The sequence below is a fragment of the Psammomys obesus genome, unplaced genomic scaffold, assembly GCF_907164565.1.
Source record: "Psammomys obesus unplaced genomic scaffold, mPsaObe1.curated_primary_1811, whole genome shotgun sequence".
Taxonomy (NCBI): Eukaryota; Metazoa; Chordata; class Mammalia; order Rodentia; family Muridae; genus Psammomys; species Psammomys obesus.
Genome location: NW_026596036.1, coordinates 466558 through 480416, shown reverse-complemented (window position 1 = coordinate 480416; position 13859 = coordinate 466558). Strand labels below are relative to the sequence as shown.

The following is a 13859-nucleotide window of genomic DNA, read 5'->3' as shown; positions in this document are numbered from 1 at the left end:
TGTCAGGCAGAATGAATAGAATTTTATGTAAGAAGTGGGAAATAGTAAGAGCTGGAGAGGACAGGAACTCCACAAGGACAGCAACAGAACAAGAAAATTTGAACACAGGGAACTTCCCAGAGACTCATACTCCAACCAAGGACTGTTCATGGAGATAACCTAGAACCCCTGCACAGATGTAGCCCATGGCAGTTCAGTGTCCAAGTGGGTTACATAGTAATGGGAAGAGGGACTGCCTCTGACATAATCTGATTGGCCTGCTTTTTGATCACCTCCCCCTGAGGGGGAAGCAGCCTTACTAGGCCACAAAAGAGGACAATGCAGCCACTTTTGATGAGAACTGATAGACTAAGATCAGAAAGGAGAGGAGAACCTCCCCTATCAGTGGACTTGGGGAGGGGCATGCATGCAGAAAGGGGAGGGAGGGCGGGGTCGGGAGGGGAGGAGGTAAGGGCTTATGGGGGGATACAAAATGAATAAAGTGTAATTAATAAAAAATAAAAAAAGTTAAAAAAAAGGCTTGGGGCTACCTTTGGACCTGAATATTATATAATATTATAACTATGGTGTAGTCACCGACCAGCTATCAGAGACTCTCAATTGGCTTCAACCCGTGACCAAGCAGTCTTCTTTGGTGGGTACCCCACCTACACTATTAAACGTCTCTGCAGGTGTGAGCACTTGTTTTGTAGGCATGAGGGTCTGAGTTCGAGTCAGCAACAGCCACATAAAAAACCATGCATGGCTATGTATATCTGTAACATTCATAGACAAGCTGATCCTGAGCTCACTGCACAGCCAGTCTACCCAATGGAGAGATTCCAGTTCTGGGAGAAAGCCTGTCTCAAGGCAGTGAGGTGGAAAGCTAAAGAGAGAAACCGGCCATGCCTTCACAAACATGTTCACAGACACATGTATCTTCATGCTCATGAGAGTGCACCACACACAGCTATGGCACATATACAACACACACACATATACACCACTCACATACAACAGACACAGATATACAGCACACATCATGTATCAGTGCCAAATGGATAAAAAATGAGAACATAGTAAAACATTTTAACAGCAAATACTGACAAGAATGTATGGAAAGAACCCTTAATGACTGCTGGTAAGAGTAGAAATAAGCACGGAGGTTCCTGGAAGCACTAACTGTGGCACTGCCATTCTGGCATAGCTATCACACTGTTGGGTATAAACCTGGAAGACTGGCTCTAAATCAACCATGTCTAATTACTGCTATATTCACAATTTCCCGGAGAAGTAACCAGCCTGTGTTCACCAATATATGAGTAGATGAGAAGAACATAGCACATACACACAATGGAATTTTGTGTAGCAGTAAGGAAAAATGAAGTCATGACTTTGCAGGAAAACAGGTGGAACTGGAAATCATTGTGCTAAGTGAAATAAGCGTGTCTTAGAAAGATGAATACCATAATACCATATTTCCTCTCATATGCAGAGCTTAGATTTAAATGCTGTATGTGTCTGGAGGGGGTAGGAAGTAGAGGTATGAGGTGTATGTGTATGTCTGAATGGGTGAGTATGTAATGGGGGGGTCAGAAACTAGAAACTAGAAAAGAGATCATGAGAGATGAAAAAGAGGCCATAGGGATGGGAAAATAGAGAGAATAACAAATTACATGTGATAAGAAAACAAAAATTGGAACTAGAGGAAATAGGAGAAACAGGGAAGAGAGATGTTGAAGTGGAAAAAAAATAGAATGAAGTATAATGACATATATGGATGAAGGTGTCGTGATGAACCTCATTACTGTGTGTGTTAGCCTAAAATTCCAATTTAAAGTGTTTAGAAAAATAAAATGGAAAAACTTAATTCACAAAGTAGAACAGAACCTGCAGAACAGAAGATCATTTGCAAATTAATCACTGAACAAGGGATTCATAGCCATACTACACATGGAACTCTGACAATTCAAGAGCAAAAAAGAAACGATTTAGTTTAAAAGGAGACAAATGATCTTAATAGATGTTTCTCAAAATAAGAAGTACAATAAAAAGTGTTCACCATGATTAATGATTAGGAAAATGCAAAACCCAAATGAGATGTCAACTAATCCCAACTAGGACAGTTATAAGTTGTTGTTGATGATGTTCTTGTTGTTGTTGCTGCTGCTGCTGCTGCTGCTGCTATTGAGACAGGGTTTTTCTCTATAGTCTTCTCTGTCCTAGAACTCAATTTGTAGACCAGGCTGTCCTCAAACTCAGAGAGCTGCCTGCCTCTGCCTCCTGAGTGCTGAGATTAAAGGTAAACACCACCCACACTCTGTCTGATAGTGATAATTTTTTAAGAAGACAAGAAATAACAAGTACTGAGCAAATATGGTGGACCATATTTATAATCTCCATATCTTGAGAGAGGAAAGCAGAAGAATCAGAATCCTGTTCAAGACCCACCTCAGCTACATAGTGAGTTCAAGACTAACCTCAGCTACAAAGTAAGTTCAAGACCAAACCTGGTCTCACAAAAACAAAACAAACAAACAAAACTCCTGGCAAAGAGATGGTAAGAAGAGCCCTGTAACTGAGAATGCATATGAATACATTGTGGGAAGCAGAATTGAGGTTCTTCAGAAAAAAAAGAATTTCTGGGTGTATATCCAAAACAAACTAACTCAGTATCCCAGGGAAGTATGTGCAGCACTCTTCACACAAGCCAAGATATTAAATTAGCCAACAACAGAATGGATAGAGAAAGTAGGCATGGGGGATGGAGATATGGCTTAGTTTTTGGTAGAGTGCTGGCCAAGCATGAGGTAGGCTCTGGGTTTGACCTCCAGCATGGTATAAACTGTTTTTGTGGTAGACACCTCTAATAACATCACTCCCAACATGGAAGCAGGAAGATCAGTCACCTTCAGTTACATAAGGAGTTGGAAGCCATCCCTAGGATTCATGAGACAAGAAAGAGAAAGGTAGGGTGGGGGGCTTGAGAGATGGCTCAACAGTTAAGAGCACTTTTTGCTGTTGCAGAAGACCCAGGTTTCAATTTCATCACTCACATGGTAGTGCAAAACTATCCATAACTCCAGTTCCAAGGTTCTGATACACTCTTACGATCTCAGCGGGCACCAAACACACACACTGTACATACATACACACGCAGGCAAAGCGCTCATGCATGAGATAAAATGAACAAGTCTAATAATTTTTTTTAAAGAAAGGGAAGAAAAAAGACAAAGAGATGGCTCAGTGGTTAAAAGGACATTGTGCTCTTGTAGCGGACCTATGTTTGGTTCCCAGCACAGACATGGCAGCTCATATTCATAATGTACTATTCATGATGTAACTCTAGTTCCAGGATATCCAGTGCTCTCTTCCGACCTTCATGAGCAACAAGCACTCCCATAGCACACATATAAATATGCAGGCAAAACACTCATATATAAAAATAATAATAAAAAAGAGAAAGAGGGATCATGGGAGGAGAAAAGGGAAAAGAAGCAAAAAGGGAAGGGAATGGGAAGAAGAAAGAAGGGCAGGGAAGTAAAGGCAGGCAAGGAAAAGGTTCATACAGAGTAGAATATTATTAAGCCATTCAGGAGAATGAAAGCCTGTTTTTTGCAGCAATGTGGATGGAAGTTTAAGACACTTTGTTAAGTAAAATAAACCATGCATAGAAAGACATGTTTCTTGTACTCACTCATGGATGAAAGCTAAAACACTGACTTCATAAAAGGACAGAGTACAACAGTCGTTGCTAGAGCCTGAGAAGAGGAAGGATACACTTAGCAGAAAGGATAAGGCTAGTGTTCCCGGGTGCAGTAGACTGGCGACCCAACACAACTGCATTATTTTTATCAAGAACTGGAAAGGGTTCAGGAGTTCCAAACACAAAACAATATGGCGTTTCAGAGAGGAAACCTCTGCTGTGATCATTACACACCGTATGCATGAATGGTATTGCCACACTATGCCCAATAAACATGTGAAATTATGCTTCGGTTTAAAAATACAGGGACGGGAGAGACGTCTCAGCCAATAAGAGTGCTTATTGCTCTTGTAGAGGACCAGGAGTTCAATTCCCATCACCCACATCAGGCAACTCACAACAACCTGTCACTCCATCTCTAGGGCAGCCAAAATGTTTGGTCTTTGAGGGCACTTCTCATATGCACTTATCCCACATACAGACACACTCACATATGCACAAAATTCAAAATAATAAAAAGATAAATTTAAAAATACAGTGTTGGGCAGCCTAATGGCTCAAAGCTGCTTGTGGCCAAGCCTGACAGGGTGAGCTTTCTCCTTGAGACTCACTCGGTGGGAAGGGAGAGCCGACTCTCCCAAATTGCTTCTGACCTGCATCTATGCTCAACAACACAGGTGCCATCTCAAAAGAAATGTAGTAACAAAATGTTAATACAATAGATAGGTTTGTAGAGTGCCGCTCTGTGCCATTTTCCAGTTCCCATGTGGGACTGAGACAGTTTCAAGTGTTAAACCCTGCACACGGAACTTGTGAGCGATGTGTAACCACAAGGCTACCCACTCCAGACAAAACAAAGTAACTGAGAGTGGAGAGTTTTGGATAGGATTATATTTTTTTAATAGACCTTATTTAATTAAAATATGTTCTAATTGCAAATTCTTCTATTAATTTCTGCTTTGTCTTGGCATGGCAGCTTACACCTGTAATTCTAGAACTCAGAATGCTGAGACAGAAGCATCACCATGACTTTAAGGTCAGCCTAGGCTACAGAGGGAAACTCTGCCTCATTTCAGAGTGAAATTTATATTATGTGTATAAGTTATTATACACACACACACACACACACACACACACACACACACATATATATATATATAGAGAGAGAGAGAGTCATTCAAGACTATTTAAACTGGAGGTAGCTGTCTTTACTCAACCAATATAAATTTCTTGGAGAGGAGAAGTTGTTTTATTTGATATTTTGTTTGTTTGTTTGTTTTCACTCAGTATTTAGAGACATGGGAAGGTGAGAAAGATGCTCAACTATTAAAAACTGATAAAAAATGTCAATATACTTCTGAGTAAAATTGGGTGAATGTAATAGCGCAACAAAACAAAGGAGGATCACAGAAATTGTAGCTCATCCATATGGGTTATATTGCTCTTTAGAAATTACTTTTGCTTACTCCCAAAACAAAAAGTAATGAGGACCTGGGAGACATAGTTCTCATGGGGAAATGTTTCAGGTGGAACTCCCAAGAGCCACAGGGTTGGGTTGGGTTTTGTTGTATTTTCAAATCTCTTGATGCTTTTTTTTTTTTTTAAATCAGAGATAGAACCAATAACTAGCCCCATTTAGGATGGAGCAGAGAAGCCACACTCTGCAAAGAGCCTTCAAGAACAGACCTTACAAGTCCTAAATCAGGGCGTTGTCTGCCCCTGGAAGGTTTTAGTTGCCTTCCAAAGTAAAGTGCTACTGGCAGAGCACTCTGAAGGTGCGTTCCTCAAGGCCACTCCACCTGCTCAAAGCCCGCACTGCTGCACCCTCGGGAATCTGAGAAAAAAGGCCTCCTCATCACCAGAACAACTCACAATAACTGCAAATTCACTCCAAGACTCATTCTCTTTTAACAATTCAATCAAAAACAAGATTTACTTTTTTTATTTGTATTTAATTTAATTTTATTTATTTTTTACAACTTATTCACTTTGTATCCCCTCTGCAGCCCCCTCCCTCCTCTCCTTCCAGTCCCACCCACCTTCCCTCTCCTCCTCTATGCCCTTTCCTTAGTCCCCTAATAGGGGAGGACCCCTCCCCTTTTATCTCATCTTAGCCTATCCAGTCTCATCAAGGCTGGCTGCCCCATCATCCTCTGTGGCCTGGCAAGGCTGTATCCCCCACTTATTAACCTCCTTCTAAGGACTTCTTCCTCACTGCAGCCAGAGTTAACACACTAGGCATATTGATTTTTACATTACCGTGGCCTTTTTCAGATTCAGAAACTTCTTCTGCTTATTCTTTGTCTCTTTAGAAGGTGATAAAGCAATACATGATTTCAGATTCCACATCACTATGCAAGCACTGTAAGAGGTAAGGCCCTTAACCCTTTCTTTTCTAATGAGACACTTAGTTTACATAAAAGCCCCGAGTGCCACATTTCCAGGGGCCTTTCTTTAAGAATATTCTTTTAATGCTAGGACACCAATAGAATAATCACACAGAAACAGTGTGACTTCTCTCTCCCCATACCAGGCAAGCTCACTTCAGTCTGCTTTTTTCTGCACCTCAGCTCAAGCTGCAAACAGCCTGAAAGGGCTGCCATCTGAATGTGGCTCTGAAAGCAGACCTGAGCCAGAATGGGATGCTTCATCCCCCAGCCCTAAGCAGTTCATATCTGCTCACACAAAGGTGTCCTATGTAAAATCAGCTTCAGTGCAGACATGCGGAAGAGGCCAACTGCCCCCTGATAAATGTAATACTGTGAAAGGCAAGAAGAGATGCCACACAAGGGGCTCAAAGAAAGTCAGCTTCCCAGGGAAGGGTCACAGCAAATGGTCCACCCTACGATCAACAGAGTCCTGCCCCCCTATTGCTTTGTCCACGCCACTCTCATTCAGTGCAGTGCCAGGCCACAGTCGTGAACCACATTGCTTGTTTTAAACGTCAAGTGTATCAGAGATGTTACCATCTTCTTACTTGCTTTGATTGTGTGTTTTCAATATTAAATTACAGCTACTGTAGAAGATGGCATTAAACAAACTAATTGTTATTTAAAACAATAAATTCTGGAATATATATTTAAACATTTAATACATACACATATATTTCATTTCATATGCTTTATTCCATCTAGAGTATACTACTTTAATTATTTTATTTGTGTGTACACATGTATTCATGTGGGTGGATGGGTATTGAGGCTAGAGGCCAATGCTGAGTGTCTTTTTCAATTGCTTCTGGCGTAATTTTTCCAATCTGTTATTTTATTGTGTGTGTACAGGTGTTTTGCATGCATGTATGCCTGTATACTGTATACCACATGAGTCTCTGTGCCCATGGATGCCAGCAAGGGGCATGAGATTCCACAGAACTAGAGTTACAGACACTGGTTAGCCAATATATGGATGCTGAGAACTGAACCTGAGTCCTCTGGTGGAGCAGCCAGTCCTCTTAACTGCTGAGCCAACTCTTCAGCTCCTCACCACATCACATTTTGAGACAGAATCTCTCACTGAACCTGAGCTCAACAGGCTATACAGGCTAATAATGAGTTCTGGGGATCTTCCTCACCTCCACCCTACCCACCCTCACCCCAACCAGTGCTAGGGTTACAAATGTGTACCACCCTGTCCAGCGTTCAGATGGGTGCTGGAAGCCCAGGCATATATTTGTATGACAGGCACTTCACAAACTAAACCATTTCCTCCCCGCCCCCAATATTTAAATCATTCAAGTGATGAATCCAAATTTGCTTTCACACCTCAGTTTCCATAGACTAAGACCACACAGCTTCAAATGATCAGTAGCTATATAATAAAATATCACAGGTTACCATTCAATTACTCTTAGTTTTCATTTCCCCCCTTGGTTGGCTTCTTTTTGGCTGTAAAATCAAGTGAGACTCTACCCCTCCCTAAAACTGATCTCTCTTAATGATTCCATCCTGCACTGTGCTCTCTGCCTCTTCCCCTTACTTCCCTGGGCAAACTTCTTCCAGGACCCCAGTAACCGACACCCAACTTAAATCCACCATTTTGTGCTCTCTACCCAGAAAAGGACCTGTTCCTTGGGCCCACCCACAAAAGAGCGCTCTCCAGCTCCCTACCTACCATCTGAGTTCCTCAGGGTCAAACAAGAAGAAAAGGGTTGGAGGGATCCCTCCCCTCTCCCAGCAAAGCACTCAGGAAAGTGCATGGGAGATTTCTGCCTCAGGCTAAAGAAACATGTTTCCTTTGGCAAGGATTCCTAACACACATTTAAGCTCATTGTCTGTGAACACCCAAGCAGCTATCTTCTTCATATACTGGTAGTATGACCAAGTTTTCAGAACAGTTTTAGATCTACTTTACTTGCTAAGGTGGCACGTGCTAAGACCAAAAGATCTTGCTCTCTTCCAGCCAAACAAAAGCTCCCGTCCTTTCAAAGGAACGTAAGACACCCTCTCCTAGAAGCAAGGTAAGAGAAATCTAACTTGATCTCTTTGTGGACAAACCCTGAAAAGAGCACTTCTGTGAACCCTATAAAGTAGGATATATTCCTCATTATTAATTACTAAATGTTATTGTATAAACCAGTTTTTTTCAATAAGAGTATAGATAAAATGTTTGAGGTTTGTGTTTATAAAGAAGAATGTTCTAAAGGTATCTCTGTGGATCCATATGTTAACCCTAGGTTCTCCATGTAATTAACTCTTTTTTTGTTTGTTCATTTCTTTGCTTGTTTTTGTTTTTGTTTTAAACGTGGTCTCAATATTCAGTATTCAGACTGTCCTGAAACTTGCTATGTACACCAGGCTGGCTTTGAACCCCCGGAGATCCTCCTGCCTCTGTCTCCCAAGTGCTGGGATTGAAGGTGTGTGCCACCACCACTGGCTCATAGTTAACTTTTATTAGTTTTACTTTTGTCAGGGCTTAACATAGAGAAAGTGGGGAAATCAGTGGACTTGTGGGATGTCCAAGTCTAGAGCATAGAGGTTACTCCTGATTGTGTTCAACAGTGTGCACAGGTGTGAACTGTTCTCTCTGCAGGAAAGACAGCTGTGGGAGGTAGCGGGCATGTTAACTTGCTGGGGTACAGTGACCATTGTGCCTCATAAAATAATGTTGTATACCTGACATATACACAGCAAAATTAATTTTAGCTAAGTATATGTGTTATAAAAGAAAGGAAAGGTAGAAGCTAGGGCTGAACCACACCATGATCACTTCTTTACAATAAAAAGAAAATTCTTGGATTAAAGGTGTGTGATAGGGCTCAATCACACCAAACAAGAAACAGGGTTTTACAGTTCACAGTCTCAGGGTTTACAATGGGATTAAACACCCTGCAATACCCATGACTGTAATCACAGTGGGAAAACTAAGGGAAGATGATCACAAGTTTCAGATGACTCTGGGCTCCATCTTAAAGAACCAAAATTCCTTAAAACACCATCATGGCAAAAACAAAACAAACAAAGGAAAAAACTTGGTGAGGAAAAAGAAAACTCTTCACCAATAAAATCCGGTACACACCTTAAACAACTCAAGAGACTTTTCAAAATTTTTATTTTTTGGAAATCAATAACGGGACTTGGTGGCATATTCCTATAGCCTGAGCTATTCCAGAGATGAAACTAGGAAGACAATTTGAGCCCAGGAATTTGAGATCAACCTTGGCATTTAACAAGACCACGTGATTGAAGAAGTATATGTGGTCCTCAAGAATCAGAAAAGAATTCTTGAAGGCAATGGCCCCTGGGCAAGGCTACAGGGAAGAGAGAGGCCTACCCAGGGAAGAGATAAGTGACAGGGCAGCTGAAGGAGTGCCAGAGCACACTTCAGGAAAGCCTTCAGAGTCACATGCACTGACCAGACACTAAGTGGGAGCTGATAAGGTGGTGAAGAAGGGGTGGAGAAACATTGCATATTTTGCATGCTATGGTGGGTATGTGTGAGTCTTAGCAGAAGGCAAGGAGGCAGCATTGCAGGGAGATCAAATACGGGAGAAAGCACATGTGCTCATAGGATATTAGCTCCACTCTGTCCTGCATTTGCTGTAGCCTGCCTTCATTAAAATCCCTCTGACTGAAGTTATCGCTCCATCCTATGGCTCACAGTTTCTCCTCTTCCTTCATCTGTACAATACTGTGCCTCTCACTGGCAGGGAGTTCCATACATCTACCAAAACAGCCAGCCCCTAGGTTGTTCATTTTTCTACATAAACCTAAATAATTAATAGATGACCCTGACTCTTCTTTCAAAACAATTTTGTGTGCATGTTAATCATCAAACAAAAGCATTACCTTACCTCCTCCTTCTCTTGTAATCCCCTTGTCTAACTTCATGATTCATCTTAACAGACTAAGACATGAGAAGAAACAGAAACACATCACTGGACACTGTGGTGACAGATTTCATTCTCCTGGGCTTGGCTCACCCCCCAAATCTGAGGACCTTCCTCTTCCTGGTCTTCTTCCTTATCTACATCCTCACACAACTGGGGAATCTGCTCATTCTGCTCACTGTGTGGGCTGACCCCAAGCTGCATGCCCACCCCATGTACATTCTTCTGGGTGTGCTCTCTTTCCTAGACATGTGGCTCTCCTCAGTCATTGTTCCTCGAATTATAGTAAACTTCACTCCCGCCAGCAAGGCTATCCCATTTGGTGGCTGTGTAGCTCAACTCTATTTCTTCCACTTCCTAGGCAGCACTCAGTGCTTCCTCTACACACTGATGGCCTATGACAGGTACCTGGCAATATGCCAGCCTCTGCGCTACCCAGTGCTCATGAATGGAAGACTATGCACAACCTTAGTGGCTGGAGCTTGGGTGGCAGGCTCCATCCATGGGTCTATTCAAGCCACTCTGACCTTCCGATTGCCCTACTGTGGACCCAACCAAATAGATTATTTCATCTGTGACATTCCTGCAGTGTTGAGACTGGCCTGTGCTGACACAACAATCAATGAACTTGTGACCTTTGTGGACATTGGGGTAGTGGCTGCCAGTTGCTTCATGCTGATTCTGCTCTCCTATGCCAACATAGTCCATGCCATCCTGAAGATACGCACTGCTGATGGGAGGAGGCGTGCCTTCTCCACCTGTGGCTCCCATCTCACCGTGGTCACAGTCTACTATGTCCCCTGCATTTTCATCTACCTTCGGGCAGGATCCAAGAGCCCCTTGGATGGAGCAGTTGCTGTGTTTTACACTGTTGTCACCCCATTACTCAATCCCCTCATCTACACCCTGAGGAACCAGGAAGTGAAGTCTGCCCTGAAGAGGCTTAGAGCAGGTAGAGGGAGTGTGGATGGAGAGAAAAAGTAGCTACTGGCTCAGGGACCACACACACCACCATCACTGCTGTGTTTTTAGTTACTGTTCATGTGACAGATATTTGATACATAGATAACAGTTTAAAATGAACTTGATACAAATCCACTAATACAAATGCTTCTTCTAATACTCTACAAAATCTCAATAATTTGCTCAGTTATTTTACATTCCTTGGTAAAAACATGTATTTTACACAAATGTTGATGGTGAGGGGTAAATATCTAAGCAGATTTGGGGAGAACAATTTAATAGGACTTCATTTCCTGCCATCTTTTTTGCTGCATCCGAACTCCCCAAGCTCTCAGTATCCAGGGCCCCTTTGTATAAGTTAAGGCAGACGTGTCCTCACTAGCATTCATTTGGGCTCTTTGGTGCCTTTGTGTATCCAACCAGCCTCTCCCTCTTTTCCATGTAGCCATTTTCATTCTGCCCCAGGAACATCACTCAGGCTCCTTGTCATTCTGTCACTCCATCCTTCACCATAGAGCTGCCAGAATTTCTTTTCTCAAAGTGAAAACTAAATATTTCATTTTTCTTCTCCTGAACATTCACTGGCTTTCCACTGCATAAGATAAAGATGGACCTTTTAGCATGGAATGCAAAATTTTTTCACATCCAATTCCAACATTTTCACCTCTCAAAATGTCTCTACCTCCTCATCTCTCTCATCCCCACTTTTATCTGCCATCACCTCCACATCCTCTATGCTTTCCCATATTTGAGACTTTGTTTCAGTTCCATATCTGAAATATGTTTCTGACTCCTCCATGTTGATTATCGGATAATTTATGCTTCATTCAAGACCTGGTCAAAAATTCTGAGACCTAAAGAAGCTTTTACTAACTCTCCTGGCTATAACTGCTACCTTCTCTGTGTAACTATAGTTTGTTGAACTCTAAAACGGCACTTTTCCTTGGCTACCCTCTATAATCATTTAGGTAGGAATCCTAAAGAGCAGAAAGCATGCTTCATTGCTGTTTGTGTTACAGCTTTACCAAATGACCTTCTTATGTACAAATTTCAAAGACACTGAGAAATAAATTAGGGAAACAATTCTTTATAGAAATTTAAAAAATTAACTTCATATAGAAACACAAAACTCAGTAAAGCTGAGACAATCCTGAATAACAAAAGAATTTATGGAGGTATCACCATCCCCAACCTCAAACTGTACTGCAAAGCTAATAGAAAGTACAAAAACAGACACATAGATTAATGAAATTGAACTGAAGACCCAGACATGAATCCACATATCTATGAACACAAACTAGGGGGGGGGGAACAGTCTTCAACAAAAGGTCCTGGTCAAACCGAATGTCTGCATGTAGAAGAAAGCAAATAGCTCCATATTCATCATCCTGTACAAAATTCAACTCTAGATAGATCAAGGACCTCAATATAAGGCCAGATGAACTAAACCTGATAGAAAAAAAAGTGGAGACTAGCCTTGATATCATTGGCATAGGATAAGACTTTCTGAACAGAGAAATTAGTTATTGGCACCATTATCTCAGGCACTAAGATCAACAATTAATAAATGGGACCTCACAGAACTGAAAAGCTTCTGTAAGGCAAAGGACACTGTCATGCAGACAAAGTGGCAGCCTACAGAATGGAAAAAGATTTTTACTAACTGCACATCTGATAGAGGACTAATACCCAAATATATAAAAACTCTATTTAAAGCATGGAACACGTAAAACATTTTTTTGCAATACCATTTTGTGTTCTACTAATCCAATATCTGCTGTTCATGTGCTCAGATACAATTATGTGATTGAGTGAGTTAACAGTCCTTTTTCAAATATAAGATATTAACATAATTGAGACCTAATAGGCTAGGGTCAGATTTAAGGGAAGGAGGACCTCCCCTATCAGTGGACTTGGAGATGGCCATGGGAGGAGATGAAGAAGGGAGGGTAGGGCTGGGAGGGAATGAGGGACAGGGTACAGCTGGGATACAAAGTGACTAAACTGTAATTAATATTTAAAATTGTAAATTAAACAAATTTAAAAAAGAAGAGTTAAAACAGCTCAGTTCTTGTGCTGTAAAGCTTGTTAACATAATATAATAGAGCCTCAATTATTTGTGAGATAGACAGGTGAGAAGAGAAACTGAGAAACAAACACAGTTTTATAAAAATAACTTTAACACTTCACAGCAGTAGAACATTAACTAAAACAGCATATAGCAACTAATGAGAAAAGAAGTCACAATTTGAAAGAGAGCAGAAAGGAATATATGAGAGTGGTGTGTGGGAGGGTTCAGACGGAGACAAGGAAGGAGGGAAATGAAGTAATTAAATTATAATCTCAAAAATAAACAAAATATTTTTCTTTTATAAAAGTATTTTTAAAATACAAGGAACATTAAGTTGGGTGGGCAGAGAAGGGGAATGATCTGGGCAAATCTGGGAAAGCAAGATGAATATGACTAAAACATAGTGTGTGGGGTCTTTTCTGAGACTGATACTCCACCAAGAACCATGTATGGATATAACCTAGAACCTCTGCTCGGATGTAGCCCCGTGGTAGCTCAGTAACCAATTGGTTTCTCCTAGTAAGGGGAACAGGGACTATTTCTGATAGGAACTCAATGGCAGGCTCTTTGACCTCCCCATCCCCCAAGGGAGGAGCAGCCCTGCTAGGCCACAGAGGAAGACTTTGCAGCCAGTCCTGAAGATACCTGATAAAACAGGGTCAGATGAAAGGGGAGGAGGTCCTCCCCAATCAGTGGACTTGGAAAGGAGCAGGGAGGAGATGAGGGAGGGAGGGTGGAATTGGGAGGGGATGAGGGAGCAGGATACAGCTGGGACACAGAGTTAAAAAAATATAACTAATAATAAAAAGAAAAAA

General features: G+C 41.5%; 1 protein-coding gene across 1 annotated transcript; it reads left to right on the top strand.

The window, feature by feature from the left end:
• The first annotated feature begins 10034 nt into the window (after positions 1-10034).
• Positions 10035-10994, top strand: LOC129687331 (olfactory receptor 10G2). Its single transcript, XM_055621681.1, has one exon. It carries the CDS (start codon positions 10035-10037, stop codon positions 10992-10994), a length of 960 nt encoding a protein of 319 aa, XP_055477656.1.
• The last annotated feature ends 2865 nt before the right edge of the window (positions 10995-13859 follow it).

Excerpts from the sequence above, each read along its gene's own strand:
- LOC129687331 (XM_055621681.1), top strand. The coding sequence starts at position 10,035 with ATGAGAAGAAACAGAAACACATCACTGGACACTGTGGTGACAGATTTC.